The sequence below is a fragment of the Engystomops pustulosus genome, chromosome 3, assembly GCF_040894005.1.
Source record: "Engystomops pustulosus chromosome 3, aEngPut4.maternal, whole genome shotgun sequence".
Lineage (NCBI taxonomy): Eukaryota > Metazoa > Chordata > Amphibia > Anura > Leptodactylidae > Engystomops > Engystomops pustulosus.
Window position 1 is genome coordinate 210,409,277 of NC_092413.1, and position 18,567 is coordinate 210,427,843.

Here is an 18,567-nt window from a genome sequence, read left to right on the forward strand (position 1 = left end):
CTCATTCTCCTTAGATGACTAATGTGTCCTCATAATCTTGACACTGTCTCATCCCTTTCAAGTCAGAGTCTAATATAATATGTGAGATGGGACTGGTCACTGCCTCCCACAGAATCAGCACATCCTTCCCCTGCTGCCGCCATCATTGTCATTATCTGATGACATGTTGTTTTATCCCCAAAAAACATGATTGTGACGATCAGCTGATCGGTGGGCAGGACCAGGCTGCCATGGACAGGGCGGGGGGCGGCAGATATTACCAGGGGGTGGAGCCGAGAGGTAACATAGCCCCGAGCGCCTCCGGCTCATTTGAATATTTTTATTAAGATTTTTTTTTTTTTTTTTTAAAGAATCAGATTGGTTCCTGTAGAGCAAGTAAGTTTGGAACAGTAAATCTGATGATAGGTTCCCTTTAAGTACTTTGTGCCCCTGTGATTATTCCTGTAATGACAGTGGGTGACGAGGATGGATAGTGAGATAGTGAGCGCACACGTCGCTGCTATTGATCCCTCCTGCAGGGGGTTATAACTCTACCCGTAGTACAGCCGTTTATGGCGCAGACGGGTTATTAAGGAGGAATTTATGGCCGCACGTCGCCTACTGTAGGATAAATGGCCCCCGCTGTCTCCCTATATGGTTACATATTACATGTTTATTGCACCATCTATGTGCAAGGTGATTATCACTACTGTACAGCCATATAGCACCTTTACCTTAAAGGGTTCGTCCACTTTCAGAAACTAATTGATATTGTTTTGTGCAATTAGTTATTGAAATTTCCAATATACTTTCTGTATAGATTATTCTCTAGATCCCTGCTTACTGCCATTCAACGTGAAGCCTTATTGTTTACTTCCTGTGGATAAAAATTGGTCCTTGGTCATGTGATGTCACACAGGTGCAGGGCTCGTTATAGCCCTGGTCATGCAATGTCACACAGGTGCATGGTTCGTTATACCACTGTGTCATGTGATGTTACACAGGTGCACGGCTTATTATAGTCCCGGTCATATGATGTTACACAGGTGCACGGCTCATTATAGCCCTGTGTCATGTGATGCACGGCTTGTTATAGCCCCGGTCATGTGATGTCACACAGGTGCACGGCTCGTTAAATCCCCGGTCATGTGCTGTCACACAGGTGCACGGCTCGTTATATCCCCGGTCATGTGATGTCACATCGGTGCACGGCGCATTTTATCCCTGGTCATGTGATGTTACAAAGGTGCAAGATTGTTGTAACACACAGTTTCGTAACAAGCCATGCACCTTGTGTTCTGTGTCCAGATACACATCTCTAATGGGCTGCATGTGTCTGGCACTGAGGGTCCGGTCTTGTAGACTCCTGGATTACTCCGGCTCCAGCTGAATCACTCGCTAATAGACTCAATAATGACATTTGCTGTGAGAAGTTCCAGTTACGTTTTATATAAAGAACCAGATCTTATTGTCCGTTTTTTCAGCTTTTCTAATGTGCAGGAGAAGAGCCGAAGGAGCTGTCCCTGACATTAACTGGTCTCCAAGAGATTGGACCCCAAAGATTACCACAGGTCTTCTGGGGTCCCAAGTGATCACTGCAATGGGGACCAAAAGTCCCCTGACTGAGGCGGAGGTGCCGATGATCAACCAGTTCATTCTCTTCTATGGGGCTGAGGGACGTTACATGCACCCAATACTCTATAAACGTGGCCCCTGTTCTCCTGATGCTGGGGGGCCAAACACGTGGAAATCACACACTAGATCGTCTTTTGTAGGATGGACGCTGTACCCCAGTTGAGAAGTCCTTAATTCCCCACAAAATGATTACCCGGTGCTGTAGTGCTCAGGCTATAATGCTCCATACCAGGCCCTGATGTTGTCTTTACATAACACGAGACCACTGCTCACCACGGCGGTCGGAGGCCTCTTCTACAGCCGCTATCACATGTCCCATCGACCTGTCATAGCAGGGGGTGGTAAGGTGTTCGTCCTTGTCTTATTTTTAAATGGACACCAAGAAAATAAGTTGCTCAGTGCTGTATGGTCTCCTCATCCACTTCCACCGGTTGCCATTTTCTTAATGTCTGCACCCCATCGGCTCCACCTTGTCATGTAGTATATTTCTCTCTAGTCCCGTTAATATAATACCCTGGCTTTTATCTCCCCCATAGCTGTAGGCAGATGATGCTGGTGGAGGGCTGTAGATGACACCACGGCTGGTTGTACGGTAGATCTCGTGGCCGTGGTATAATTCCTGTCCTCTCCTCCCCGTGGGGTGCGGTTTCACCGGTTATTTAGGTAATCGTTATATTTTCCTCCCTGTTGTGCCTGTGCCAGTGGGATGGCATTGGTATTCACACCGAGTCCTGTCAGGTCTTGCTGCCGAGGCACGCGCTGAGATCCTCCATCACCGCTAGCGTCTAGGCTGCTCCCTGTAATTGCCGGGGGACGTCTAGTGCTGCCTCTCTCTTCCTTCGTTACACATTTCCCTCCATCAAAGCGGTAACCTTCAGAGAGTAACGACCGTCGACTGTTCTGTCCTCTGCCTTAAAGGTCAAGATTATGTGTACTGCAGGGACGGTCCTATCTACTGCTGCATGGCCCATGAAGAAGGGGTTCTCCTTCTCTGATAGGTTCCATTCTCCATTTGCAGAACTTTAAAAAAAAAAACTTCCCACGCGTCAAGAAATTAACATCTCCCATCTCCATAAAATTCAAAGGCCCTATGCCACAATCCAACCTCACCCCCTAGGGTGCCTCCATAGTATAATGCCCCCTCGAGGGCCTACACACTGTACAATGCCCCCAGTGACCCCCACACTTATAATCCACCTTTGCGAGTTGCCTTTTTTTTTGTTGATTACTCCCCCATGACCATTTTACTTTTCCATGACCTCCACCATTATTCTAGTAACCCCCACGCCGATGCATTTCCAGTTTTCTGTAAAATAAAAGGCAATACTCGGCTTTCCATGTTCCTCCGCAGCAGCTCTTCTTCATTTTGTGTTTCTGTTGTTCACAGCCTTGAGGCTTGGAGTTACAATGGATTTATAATGTTGCGTCTGCTGTTCCTGGCCACAGACCGTAGCGGCTGAGGCTTAATGGGTGGAGCGTGGAGCCAAAGTCGTTCAACCCTATCTGTCGTGGGGGAGGGGGGTGCGAAAAACATGAGTCGACTTTTTCTATGGACCCTGTAAACTGGATCAGTGCCGCTTCTCAAGGCAACAATCCCTCTGGCGAAGTTCCGGAAAATAACAAAAACATGTATCGGTTGGTGGACATGGATCCACATCCATCGGTGGCCCCTCTTTTTGGTGTATTTTAGTGATTCTGATTATTATTTAGACTTTTTTTGTAATGTTTTTCTTCCATAACGAAGAAGCAGAAATTACTTTGACAAATATGTAATTTGCCATCGCGGTCACCAGCATAACCCCCCCCCCCCCCCCTACCCGCCCCGGGCAGCAAGGAAATCAGATTGTAGGCTCTTCCGAGACATGGAGACATGGAGGGATGTAGGTGATTTGTGTCCCAGAGGAATCGAGGGCCGGAAATAATCGAGTATTAAGGGAGACAAAAATTGAGTCTTAACAGAAAGGATATAAACCAGTCTCGGGACTATTATTTGGTGATGGACCCTAATAACCAATAGGTGGAGATTTCTGTAACTTGTAGCTCCCCCTCCCCGTTTTTGTTTTTTATCTTGTGACCTGATGTAACACGATATTGGTGATACACCACAGCCCTGGGTTATAACTGACCAGAAAACCTTGAAGGGGATGTTCTGTATAATCTGGTTCTTACTGATATTTTAAAAAAACGTATATAAAGCAAAGTTGGATTTCACAAATCCTAGCATTTTATGCTTTGTATGCAGGTCTATGTGTATCCATGGTGACAGACTACAGATAAACCATCTGGGTAGTCTGATCCTTCCTCCACTTCCTCTCACCACTAGTACTAGTTGTGTGTGAGAGAATAGTAGCACATGAAGGAATGTATTGTCTTAAGGTCAAACCCTATACTGCCACCAGGGTCTGTATTATTATTTGTCGGGTCTGGGGTCAGTAATATTTATTGTCTGGTCTGGGGTCAGTAATATTTATTGTCTGGTCTGGGGTCAGTAATATTTATTGTCTGGTCTGGGGTCAGTAATATTTATTGTCTGGTCTGGGGTCAGTAATATTTATTGTCTGGTCTGGGGTCAGTAATATTTATTGTCTGGTCGATGGTCTTTATTACTATTTATTGTCTGAGTTCTGTATTGTTTATTTTCTGACCTTTATTGTTATTTGTCTGGTCTGGGGCCTGTATGGTTATGTCTTGTCTGGTCTGGGGCCTTATGGTTATATATTGTCTGGTCTGAGGTCTGTATGGTTATGTCTTGTCTGGTCTGGGGTCTGTATGGTTATGTATTGTCTGGTCTGGGGTCTGTATTGTTTTGTATTGTCTGGTCTGGGGTCTGTATGGTTATGTATTGTCTGGACTGGGTGTAACATACAACTATTATGTGGGTATATTATCTGAAAAGTGAGCCAGAATTTTTATTTATTGGTCCAGGGTCTGTATTGTTGTGTATTGTCTGGTCCGGGGTCTGTATTGTTGTGTATAGTCTGGTCCGGGGTCTGTATTGTTGTGTATTGTCTGGTCCGGGGTCTGTATTGTATGGTTGTGTATTGTCTGGTCCGGGGTCTGTATTGTATGGTTGTGTATTGTCTGGTCCGGGGTCTGTATTGTATGGTTGTGTATTGTCTGGTCCGGGGTCTGTATTGTATGGTTGTGTATTGTCTGGTCCGGGGTCTGTATTGTATGGTTGTGTATTGTCTGGTCCGGGGTCTGTATTGTATGGTTGTGTATTGTCTGGTCCGGGGTCTGTATTGTATGGTTCTGTATTGTCTGGTCCGGGGTCTGTATTGTATGGTTCTGTATTGTCTGGCCTGGGGTCTGTATTGTATGGTTCTGTATTGTCTGGCCTGGGTTTCACATTTAACTTCTATGGGTGTAGTACATATCTTTGGGTGTAAAGTTTGCATTATTTGTTTTTTAATGCTGATATTTGGACTGCAGTTCAATGTTAGTTGTTTTTTGCTTGTGGTGGTGCATTTTGAGCTGCACGGAGGATTTGCTGTTGGGGAGTTATTTTGTGGTGCACTGTGGTACTTGTATCTTCTGGGGTGGTATTTTTATGTTTCACTACTGTTGGGGCAACTTTTTATGTGACCAGAGCAGCGGTCTCCCCTAGAACGTCTACCTGGGTTAGCGGTTGTCATGTGACGGGATACCCCCAGCAACAATTGTCATGGGATTTACTACCCCAGCCCACTGCGTTGTTCTCCTACATACATGTAACGCTCCTCTATGAGGCGTCCTGAGTATCCTGGGCGAGGATGACGTCTTATTTATACGATACGTTGCTGTGCGGTGGGGGTTGTCTCCTTGTAGTAATCTTCTGTAGGACGCACCCGGCCACGTTCTGCATATCAATGTCTTCTCCGTGCAGGCGGCTGTCAGTGACTAATGAGACGCACTCTGCTGAGCGCACACTCACTGACATCTCATCTAATGTCTACACATCTCTATTCTATTACACTGATCATGCAGTGGATATGGGGCAGGGAATGTTGGGAGTTGTAGTGCTAGTGGGGGTGTGGACCATATGTCTAAGATGTCTTCATTATATGGAAAGGAGAATGACCTAGTGCAAGGACAAGGAATAGCATAGAGCAATAAAGGGCGATACCCTAATATTGATTGGCTGAAGGAGAGAGCAGAGCCGTGTACACAGCCCCATGTCTGGTGTTATGGCCCCAAGGAGGACGATACTTACACAGAAAACAATATGTAGTGCGCTCTTTGTTCTTTGTGATGTACATATCAGGCTGTATACAGTACACACACGTCCTGGACTCTGCTGCATTCCTGTCTTTACTATAAGGAAATGGATATCCCTGCAGTATGCACCTTGTATGGGGGAAGGGAAGTATCAGAAACTCCCAATGTATCATATTAAAGAATATAACTACTAAAATACTGCACCCTATGTACAAGAATATAACTACTAAAATACTGCACCCTATGTACAAGAATATAACTACTATAATACTGCCCCCTATGTACAAGAATATAAATACTATAATACTGCCCCTATGTACAAGAATATAACTACTATAATACTGCCCCCTATTTACAGGAATATAACTACTATAATACTGCCCCCTATGTACAGGAATATAACTACTATAATACTGCCCCCTATGTACAAGAATATAACTACTATAATACTGCCCCCTATGTACAAGAATATAACTACTATAATACTGCCCCCCTATGTACAAGAATATAACTACTATAATACTGCCCCCTATGTACAAGAATATAACTACTATAATACTGCCCCCTATGTACAAGAATATAACTACTATAATACTGCCCCCTATGTACAAGAATATAACTACTATAATACTGCCCCCTATGTACAAGAATATAACTACTATAATACTGCCCCTATGTACAAGAATATAACTACTATAATACTGCCCCCTATGTAGAAGAATATAACTACTATAATACTGCCCCCTATGTAGAAGAATATAAGTACTATAATACTGCCCCCTATGTACAAGAATATAAGTACTATAATACTGCCCCCTATGTACAAGAATATAAGTACTATAATACTGCCCCCTATGTACAAGAATATAACTACTATAATACTGCCCCCTATGTACAAGAAAATAACTACTATAATACTGCCCCCTATGTACAAGAATATAACTACTATAATACTGCCCCTATGTACAGGAATATAACTACTATAATACTGCCCCCTATGTACAGGAATATAACTACTATAATACTGCCCCCTATGTACAGTAATATAACTACTATAATACTGCCCCCTATGTACAAGAATATAACTACTATAATACTGCCCCTATGTACAAGAATATAACTACTATAATACTGCCCCCTATGTACAAGAATATAACTACTATAATACTGCCCCCTATGTACAAGAATATAACTACTATAATACTGCCCCTATGTACAAGAATATAACTACTATAATACTGCCCCCTATGTACAAGAATATAACTACTATAATACTGCCCCTATGTACAAGAATATAACTACTATAATACTGCCCCTATGTACAAGAATATAACTACTATAATACTGCCCCTATGTACAAGAATATAACTACTATAATACTGCCCCTATGTACAAGAATATAACTACTATAATACTGCTCCCTATGTACAAGAATATAACTACTATAATACTGCCCCCTATGTACAAGAATATAACTACTATAATACTGCCCCCTATGTACGGGAATATAACTACTATAATACTGCCCCCTATGTACAAGAATATAACTACTATAATACTGCCCCTATGTACAAGAATATAAGTACTATAATACTGCCCCCTATGTACGGGAATATAACTACTATAATACTGCCCCCTATGTACAAGAATATAACTACTATAATACTGCCCCTATGTACAAGAATATAACTACTATAATACTGCCCCCCTATGTACAAGAATATAACTACTATAATATTGCCCCCCTATGTACAAGAATATAACTACTATAATACTGCCCCCCTATGTACAAGAATATAACTACTATAATACTGCCCCCTATGTACAAGAATATAACTACTATAATACTGCCCCTATGTACAAGAATATAACTACTATAATACTGCCCCCTATGTACAAGAGTATAACTACTATAATACTGCCCCCTATGTACATGAATATAACTACTATAATACTGCCTCCTATGTACAAGAATATAACTACTATAATACTGCCCCCTATGTACAAGAATATAACCACTATAATTCTGCCTCCTATGTACAGGAATATAACTACTATAATACTGCCCCCTATGTACAAGAATATAACTACTATAATACTGCCCCCCTATGTACAAGAATATAACTACTATAATACTGCCCCCTATGTACAAGAATATAACTACTATAATACTGCCCCCTATGTACAAGAATATAAGTACTATAATACTGCCCCCTATGTACAAGAATATAACTACTATAATACTGCCCCTATGTACAAGAATATAACTACTATAATACTGCCCCCTATGTACAAGAGTATAACTACTATAATACTGCCCCCTATGTACATGAATATAACTACTATAATACTGCCTCCTATGTACAAGAATATAACTACTATAATACTGCCCCCTATGTACAAGAATATAACTACTATAATACTGCCCCCTATGTACAAGAATATAACTACTATAATACTGCCCCCCTATGTACAAGAATATAACTACTATAATACTGCCCCCTATGTACAAGAATATAACTACTATAATACTGCCCCCTATGTACAAGAATATAACTACTATAATACTGCCCCCTATGTACAAGAATATAACTACTATAATAATGCCCCTATGTACAAGAATATAACTACTATAATACTGCCCCTATGTACAAGAATATAACTACTATAATACTGCCCCCTATGTACAAGAGTATAACTACTATAATACTGCCCCCTATGTACAAGAGTATAACTACTATAATACTGCCCCCTATGTACAAGAGTATAACTACTATAATACTGCCCCCTATGTACAAGAGTATAACTACTATAATACTGCCCCCTATGTACATGAATATAACTACTATAATACTGCCCCCTATGTACATGAATATAAATACTATAATACTGCCCCCTATGTACATGAATATAAATACTATAATACTGCCCCCTATGTACAAGAATATAACTACTATAATACTGCTCCCTATGTACAAGAATATAACTACTATAATACTGCTCCCTATGTACAAGAATATAACTACTATAATACTGCCCCCTATGTACAAGAATATAACTACTATAATACTGTCCCCTATGTACAAGAATATAACTACTATAATACTGTCCCCTATGTACAAGAATATAACTACTATAATACTGCCCCCTATGTACAAGAATATAACTACTATAATACTGTCCCCTATGTACACTAATGTTTTGTTAGTGATTTAATATCTGATGCTAATATCTCCTTGCCCTTATGTCTGAGAAGACGTTGTGTAGCCTCTGAGCCGTGTGTAATGTGCCCGGGACTGTAGGAGAAGCTTCGGTTGTATCTTGGGTAATAAATAAATGAGTGCATTGTCTCCAGCCACTCATGTAGATTTCTTCTGTTTGTCTTGACAGATAGAAGATGACAAGCCGACCCTTCAAATGAATCCTAACCAGCCAATGTCAACTCAGGATCCTTCCCTCAAGTCCCCCGAACCCGCAGCCCTGACTATAGAACCATCTCCGATGGATAAGAACAAGAGTTTCTTTGCCGATGAGTCAGAACCTCTCCTGCGATGCGACTCTACGTCCAGTGGTTCCTCTGCTCTCAGTAGGACGGGCTCCTTTATAACCAAAGGTAACAGAACCGGGGGTACAATGGTGCCAGCTACATTTCTAAGCATCTTAGTCAATAATCCTCACGTCCCGGCTATCTTTTAGTAAACTTTAATAAGCGGGTATGTAAATTTTGGAGTAGCCGGACATGAGGCTACACGTCACAGCTACTCCACGCCCCAGTAGCCTCTTTTCTCCGCCTACCATTTCATCTTTGGCGCTCCTCGTAGCTGCGCGCCCCTTTCCATGTACCCGGCGTTCTGCGCATGCCATTGCTCAGAGGCCGGAGCTACTGCGCATGCACAGAACGCCGGGTACTCGGACGAGGGCGCGCAGCTACGAGGAGCGCCAAAGATTAAATGGTAGGCGGAGGAACAAGGCTATTGGGACGTGGAGTGGCCGCGACTTGTAGCCTCATGTCCGGCTACTCCACGCCCCAGTAGCCGCTTAAAAAAATTTACATACCCATTCATCCACCTACCACCCGATCTACCTTTATAGGTAGAATCGGGGTGGTAGGTGCCCTTTTAACACATTGGTCAACCCCTGATATTTTTTTTTCATGTATGAAAAGTCTGTGCATTATTCACTCTTTCCACATTGATGTATCTTCTTCCCATAGAAAAAAAAGACACGGTACTCCGCCAGGTTCGCCTCGACCCCTGTGACCTGCAGCCGATCTTCGATGACATGCTACCCATCCTCAGTCCCGAAGAGATCCACATCATCGATGAAATACCCCAAGCCGAAGACAAACTAGACCGCCTCTTTGAGATTGCCGGCGTGAAGAGCCAGGAGGCCAGCCAAAAACTCCTCGATTCGGTCTACAGCCACCTCCCTGACCTGCTGTAGCCATGGTTAATGTCCACAATAAACTTGCTTGCCTTGTATGACAGTAAGAGCGGGTACCTTGCTTCTCCAGGCCAGTCGTAACGAAAACGTCATCTCTACTTATTGCATCCACCCAACTTCAGTGACCGTGGCATTGTTGGGAATGCCGCGCGTGCTGCAAACGTACATTTTGGATTTGCAGCTTTGTACATATCATGTCCATTTTCACTTCGAGGGAACGCTCTTCACCTTGTGTGCATAGCCGTTCTACGTGACGTGTAGTAGCGGAGGTGCTCTCTGGAGTCTCAAAGGCATTCCACCAGACAAAGTAGTCTGTCGGGAACCATTACGTGGCATAATGCAGACCACCCTTGGCACCACTCGAATCTTCTGGGTTTTCAGTATATCGCTGACCTTCATGATTATAATAATGGGGCAGGAGTTATGCTAACCTGTCCGCCCACCCAGGCTGCTGATGAGACTTACAATGCATGGTACTTACCTACATCACAGCCGGTACGAGAGTATAAGATTCCTCAAGGAAGAAAGGTTCTAAAATGCTGCACTCGTCTCAGTCACCACATCTTCACCCCGCCCCCGAGGAACCCTCACATCATTGTTACAACCCATTTTAGTGATCTCACCAGGTATTTTCTTTCATAAAGGCTTGAAAGGTTAATTTTTTTATTGCACACTTTAGGTTATTTCTTCAAAAATAAAGCATAAAGTCCTCTATTTTTGTCATATTTGGTCATGTGGACTAGTTTTTCTCAGGATGAAAGTACCTGCCATTTATTTAACAATTTTATTCTTTTGGTTTCGGGCAGGAGAACCCTTCACCCGCTTACGGTGGCAGCATCTATTTTGTGGGCTAAACCGCCGCCTACATGTGGTGCCCTCATTCCCAGGTCTTAAATGTGGCGGGGTTTGGCCCCCAAAATGGCCGTCTTGTCTCGGTTTAGCTGACTTAGGTGCACTTAAACTTTAATTCATGGAGATCATTCAGAAATTTGTAGCTTCAATCCATCATATCATGTTTTTTGGGCAACTCCTGCAGAGTGAAGGTCCATCTTTTGACGAACATTTCATATCTAATCAGTAGATGAAGATTTTCTTCTATTTTTCTGGTGCTTTTTCCTTTGTGGAAACCATCCTCATGCTGCTGTTGATGGATCTTACAATGGCTTTATCTCATTGTAATCATGGTTTGTCTCCAAGTTACCCCTATGGAGGTAATATGGTACATTAATGGTCCCCTCCGACTCACCATCTCACTGCAGAAGGACATTAAAATCCAAGTAGAAGGGAAATCCAGAAGATTATAAGAATGACAGATCAGTCTACAGCAGCTTGTTGATGGTTTCCAGGTAGCAATGATGTTATGAAATGTGGAACTGATAATGACTGGTGGAGCTTCATCCTGTAACTGTAAGACTATACTCGTGACTCGTGTAAGATTTGAGTTCTGAAAATTTTGAGGGTTAGTGATTATAAGAAAATGTCTATAATTTCAGACTTCTCCTACTATGTATTATAAACTGTTGAGGGCTGATGGCACTTAAAGTGGATGTTGACCTTTGACCATAATAATATTTTAAAGGGAGTGTCTCACAATCGCAACTTTTCAATCCATCCCTAGGTGGATGGTCAGTCATGGTCACAGTGGGGACGTTCCCCAGTTTGACCAGGTCACCGAGTGGTTGTCCATCGCGCTACTGCAAAATTTATCTTCATGGGGCTGATGGAGATGGCAAAGCACTTGACTATGCTCCTTCATCCTATAAATTGAACATGGGCCGTAGGATGTGGGACGCCCTCTTATGTTTAAAGTCTGTCCCTAGGGTAAAAGTTCTCTAACTTATCTTCAAATTGTGCATAAATCAGTCAAACAAGTAACTACTTTATCAGAGCAGAATTCCACTAATTATTTTGGCTCCTCATAATCTTCCTTTCTTCTTTATCCACTTTTCCCTCCGAAATCTCAGTTGAATTCAGAATTGAGCAAAAGCTCAGTGAAGTTAAAAATATCATAGAGGAAGATGCAGAGGGGAGGGGGGGAATCATTGAGTCACAGAAGCATGGTATCCACCTACCAACTCATCAACAGAGAGGGCGGCTAGCGAGGGAAGGCGGGCGGCTAGCGAGGGAAGGCGGGCGGCTAGCGAGGGAAGGCGGGCGGCAAGCGAGGGGACGAGGGCGGCTAGCGAGGGGACGAGGGCGGCTAGCGAGGGAAGGCGGGCGGCTAGCGAGGGACGATTTCAGGTCATAAATAATTATAAACCATGTGCACACCCTCAACAGATATGGTTAGAGTCTACATAGTGGGGAGGGTCTAGCAGTGTCACAGAAGCTCGGTCTCCACCTACCAACTCATCGACAGAGAGAGAGCTGCCTGCGAGTGAAATTTGCAGGTCAATGATCAGCAATCCATGTAACTAGTGATAAGAGGACCCAGAGTTTCCGGGTTCTGGTGCACCAAGGACATAGTGTGAGATTGGCTGCTGAACAGCCACTTCAGAAAATAGCTGCTAGCCATGGCAATAATGGGCCAAGGGAACAACTGTTTGGTAGGCAATCTAGCAATATCTGCCGGGGGAAAGGGAACCCGAACGGAAACTTTGGGTCCCCATCCCAACATGTGACTCCTCATGTGCACACCTTAAACTACTGATTGCTGCAAAATTTGTTGAAAGGGTAGATGCACTCTAACATTGTAGCAATTTAAGATATTTTAAAGGGGTTGTCCATTCCACCAAAAATGCTCACTAATACCTCACTTCTCCCAGCTTTACTCTTCCTGGGTTGGTGTCTTCATGAACATGTGACCACTGTAGCCAGTCACTGGTGGTAGCAATAACTTGTCAACATCCCTGAGATCATCTTTGTAACCAGTGATTGGCTGCAGATGTCACGTTTATATTTTGCCAGACAGATTGGCCAGGACCTCGGTAGCACAGGAGAGGTGGAAAAATCCTTTAAAAATGTTGTCTAGATTCAGTAAATCAGTAGATAATTTTACAGCGAAATTGTGTTGAAGTGTTGACATTCACTTTAAGTGGCTCAATGAAATCTAAATTAAGTCTAAATTACCGGTATCTGGTCTCCGGTTTCTCCATATTGCCGGCAATTTTTACAGGTTACATATTTTCATTATCACTACCAACCTATTTGGACGAGGTCTCCATATAATTTACATTATGTAGCATTATTTTTAAAGGGAAATTCCATGACTGACAATCCATTTAGCCCATTCACAATCTTCCCGATAAAGTCTTGCAGCCTCGGCAAATGTTTTCAGTCTGAAATTGTCCACAAAAGCCTCAGACTTGGCCATAAAATAGATATGTTACATAAGCAACAAAGTATCTTCTGAAACGGTTGTCTCCATGGTCATCGAGGTTAATAAAGTTATTCAGAACTTTTTGAAACGGTCAGTTGTATTTCACTCTGAGGTTTTAACTGCCAATTTCAGGTTAGTTCTTGCAGGAAGTTGTGTCGCCACCATCAAGATCTCTTGACTCTTAAAACCTTCAGCATTCCTCTACATTTTGGAATTCCCCTTTAAATATTTAGCCTTTCATTTGGTGCTTTGTTTTTTTTTTTTTTTTCTGACGTTCTCCAAAAAAAAACAAAAATTTAAAAAAACAAGAATGAGATTTGCCTTCAATAGATCTAATTTATTACTAGGTGTTTGTTACTGGGCGATGCTTCTGTATGTTCACCTTGCGTAGACGAGCGAATTCCACGTACTTATCTTAACCTTACTAGTAGGCAATCAGATATGTTAAGCATTAAGCAAGTGCGTTTTTGTTTTTTTTTTTTCTTGTTTTCTAAGAAAAAATATTAAAAAATCTATTTATATTTCAAGAGTTGTTGGTGTTGCTTTATGAGAGGGTGGCGGGCGTGTGGCGTTGTGACTCATGCCGAGTCGTGTGTTTGTGTTATGTCTGGGTCTATGTTGTGTCTATGTTTTTAGTACATTTTTTCATAATACACCGTATATAGAGGGGATTACAGCATATACAACAGTCTCAATGCAGGGGTGTATACAGTTTAGTCCTTATAGTTTCTTCTATCCCCTTTAACAGTTTTCGCTAACAATGGGCTTCAGTTTTCAAAATTAAGACACAAACAAAAAAAGCATAAAATATTAAATGTTATGTAAACTAAAAATCAAAATTGGATAAGAATGTCCAATCACTTGATTTTTTTCAGAAATAATGTAATTTCCTTTAATCCACATTTGATGTAAATGTAAGGGGTCATCAGGCCACTCGAACAGGGTTTTGCACCATTACCAAAGTATCAACATAAAAAATTTTTCAAAAACACTTGATGATGATGATTAGAGAACAGCAATGAATGCAGCACAGAGAAAGATTATATTACATTATCTGAAGGTTGCACCAGTCACCAATCAGTAAGGAGAGCACAGGACCTCAGCACCGGCCACAGGACCTCACTGGTCTCTGCTCTGCCGGGATTCTGCTCCAATTTCTTCCAGTCTCTTCCACAGTTCTGTGACTGTTGTTTCTTGGCCCTAACTTTATCACCAAGGATTTTTGGGATTGGTTTTCTGTTGGGTTTAGATCAGGACTCTGGGCTGTGGCCATTTCATTATTTCAATGGTTTCTATTTCAAGGAATTGCTTAACCCATTTTGCTGTGTGACAGGGGGCATTGCCCTGCACGAAAATTAGCTGATCAAGTGATGAACACAATGAAGGAATAACATGTTGTTTTTCTGATACATTGTTTACATTGACTCTGCCATTAAGTTGTATTAGCGATCCTCTCCTGCTGCAGAAAACATTCCCCAAAGCATGACACTTCCTCCGTCACCTTTCACTGACTTCTTCACACTTTTTGGATTCAATCTTTCCCCAGTTTGTCGACTAACATTTATGTTTCCTATTGGATCTAAATAAATTAAACTTGATTTCATCACTAAAATGAATTGTGGATCACACAACATGCTCCTCCACAAAGTTGAGGTCAAAGCTTTTGATTCTTTCTGTTAATGAGAGGTTTGGTCACTACAGATTAGGCTTTCAGACTAAATGCTCTTAACCCCTTCCCGCCACAGCCCTTTTTCGATTTTGCGTTTTCATTTTTCACTCCCCACATTCAAAAATCTAACTTTTTTATTTTTCCATGTACAGAGCTGTGTTATGACTTATTTTCTGCGTAACAAATTACACTTCAAGATGGCGGTATTTAATATTCCATGCCGTGTACTGGGAAGCAGGAAAAAAATTCCAAATGCAGTGAAATTGGTAAAAAAAACGCATTTCCGTTATGGGGTTAAACGCAGTGAAAAACCGTTTTCATATTTTGATAGATCGGGCATTTTCGGACGCGGAAATGCCTAATATGTTTATGATTTTTACTGTTTATTTATATTGATATCAATTCTAGGGAAAGGGGGGTGATTTGAATTTTTAGGTTTTTTTTATTATAATTTTTTTTTTTTTTTTTAACTTTTTTTTATTTTTACTATTTTTCAGACTCCCTAGGGTACTTTAACCCTAGGTTGTCTGATCGATCCTATCATATACTGCCATACTACAGTATGGCAGTATATGGGGATTTTACTCCTCATTCATTACAATGTGCTGACAGCACATTGTAATGAATGAGTTAACCCGAAGTAGCTTCGAAGTAGCCACGGAAAGTCGTCTTTTTGAAGCCGCCGGCGGCGATCAGCGGTAAAACACCTGCGATCGGTGCCGGCACCGATCGCGGGTGTTACCGGTAAGCCTTTGCTTCAATATGCAGCAAAGACTTACCGGCTATGGAGAGGGCTGGGCCCGCGAGCCCTCTCCATGTACCGGGACCCGACATGTGACGTATTATTACGTCACATGTCGGGAAGGGGTTAAATGTTGTCACACTGTATGAGACAGATCCTTACCCTGTTCAGTGCTGAACTGATGAGCAATTCTAGCTGCAGTGTTGAAATGATTACCCATGGAGATTATCCACATTATCCTGTCCTCTCTTGCATTTGTCTTTTGAGGGCATCCAGCCTTCTTTGGGGACTTGAAGGAGTTTGTGATGTTGTAAAGATCAAATATTCTAGAAATCAAAGACTTGGAATGTCCAACTTCTCTTCCTATGGCTGATGGGGGTCACCACTTTGCCATTCATCTGGACAACATGCCACCAGAGGGTTTAAGTCACTTTGGAATGGCACAACATTTGTGGAAAGTGAAAACTGGAAGGTTATATCAGGTTTGTCAGATAATTAAAGAAATTAGCACCAGGTGCCCGATTAACACCCCCCAGAACTTGGAGGTATCTGAAAGTGTTCTCTAACTTTGATCTGTGTCTTTTACAATTATCTAATTTACATTTTGAGCCTGTGCTTTAGAATATATACAATATAAGGCTACATTCACACGAATGTATGGAGGACGTATATACGGCCGACGTATATACGGCCGATATACGCCCCCCATACACTCCTATGGGCGCACGGCACCCTACGGGAGCGGTACGGTGCAGCACACGTGCGGCACCGTACCGTTCCGTACCCGGGAAAAAGATAGGACCTGTCCTATCTTTTCCCGTAATACGGGGCCGTGCGCCATAGGTTGCTATGGAGAGGGGCGGGGGTGAGCTGCGCTCACCTCCTCCTCCTCTCCCCGTACACTGCCGTTGCCCGCTACGGTACGGTACGGGCGGGCAACGGCAGTGTGAATATAGCCTAAGAAATAAGCTTCAAATATTGATATATTATTCATGTTAGGATATATTCACATAGGACTACACAATTATCCCTGACATTTAGGAAACTGTCTCTATAATTTGTGCCCCAGGATAGCTGAAAAACAGCTAGCTCACATCCCCATTGTACCTTAAAAGAGAAAAGTTTGATATGTGGAGCTCATACATACTATCTCACCATCTTACTCATCCAAGCTTTATCACCAACTTCTGGAAGTGCTTGACCAGTTGCAGTATCTGATGCTATATCTAGGGCATGTCTGTGCTGTCTGATCGAACATTATACTTCTATTAGCTGCCTTCATTTCTGATAGAAAAATTGCACACAAATTCTGGGGTTGGATCCTCTGCGTATGAAAAGGGTGTAAATACCACATTGTGTGAGCAGATAAGTAATTTCCCACGGAATTGCCACTTGTTAAAGAGTGAGATCTGATTCCCTCTTTAAAAGAAGCCAGATCAGTGCACATATTGTGCTTTCTTTCCAGAATAATAGCATTTTCTGTTCTGAAGCTACATGTCATAAATATTTTTCAGCAGCAGTGAAATGGGCAGAGTCTAACCTCTTCCTGTATCTGTCCTGAAGCTGAGTCAAATTTAGGTTGCCCACAGTTACCATGATGCCTTTTGATCTCTCATTAAATCATTTAGTAGCAAAACCAGTAAAATTCCTATCCATTGTGTACATACAGGATGTACACTCACCGGCCACTATATTAGGTGCACCATGCTAGTAACGGGTTGAACCCCCTTTTGCCTTCAGAACTGCCTCAATTCTTTGTGGCATAGATACAACAAGGTGCTGGAAGCTCCTCAGAGATTTTGGTCCATATTGACATGATGGCATCACACAGTTGCCGCAGATTTGTCGGCTGCACATCCATGATGCGAATCTCCTGTTCCACCACATCCCAAAGATGCTCTATTGGATTGAGATCTGGTGACTGTGGAGGCCATTTGAGTCCAGTGACCTCATTGTCATGTTCAAGAAACCAGTCTGAGATGATTCCAGCTTTATGACATGGCGCATTATCCTGCTGAAAGTAGCCATCAGATGTTACAGGGTACATTGGGCTCATAAAGGGATGGACATGGTCAGCAACAATACTCAGGTAGGCTGTGGCGTTGTACCAAGGGGCCCAAAGACACCATGACACCACCACCACCAGCCTGAACCGCTGATACAAGGCAGGATGGATCCATGCTTTCATGTTGTTGACGCCAAATTCTGACCCTACCATCCGAATGTCGCAGCAGAAATCGAGACTCATCAGACCAGGCAACGTTTTTCCAATCTTCTACTGTCCAATTTCTATGAGCTTGTGCAAATTGTGGCCTCAGTTTCCTGTTCTTCTCTGAAAGGAGTGGCACCCGGTGTGGTCTTCTGCTGCTTTAGCCCATCTGCCTCAAAGTGCGACGTACTGTGCGTTCAGAGATGCTCTTCTGCCTACCTTGGTTGTAACGGGTGGCGATTTGAGTCACTGTTGCCTTTCTATCAGCTCAAACCAGTCTGCCCATTCTCCTCTGACCTCTGGCATCAACAAGGCATTTCCGTCCACAGAACTGCCGCTCACTGGATGTTTTTTCTTTTTCGGACCCTATCCCA

The 18,567-nt window shown here is 42.5% G+C and overlaps 1 protein-coding gene across 1 annotated transcript in view; it reads left to right on the forward strand.

Moving 5' to 3' along the window:
• Positions 1-10,292, forward strand: part of TNFRSF21 (TNF receptor superfamily member 21) — a 60,309-nt gene extending 50,017 nt beyond the window's left edge. The window contains exons 5-6 of the mRNA XM_072143704.1: positions 9,202-9,424; positions 10,025-10,292. Coding sequence (XP_071999805.1) covers positions 9,202-9,424; positions 10,025-10,254 — 453 coding nt within the window. The 3' untranslated portion in view covers positions 10,255-10,292. The remainder of the gene's footprint in view (positions 1-9,201; positions 9,425-10,024) is intronic.
• The last annotated feature ends 8,275 nt before the right edge of the window (positions 10,293-18,567 follow it).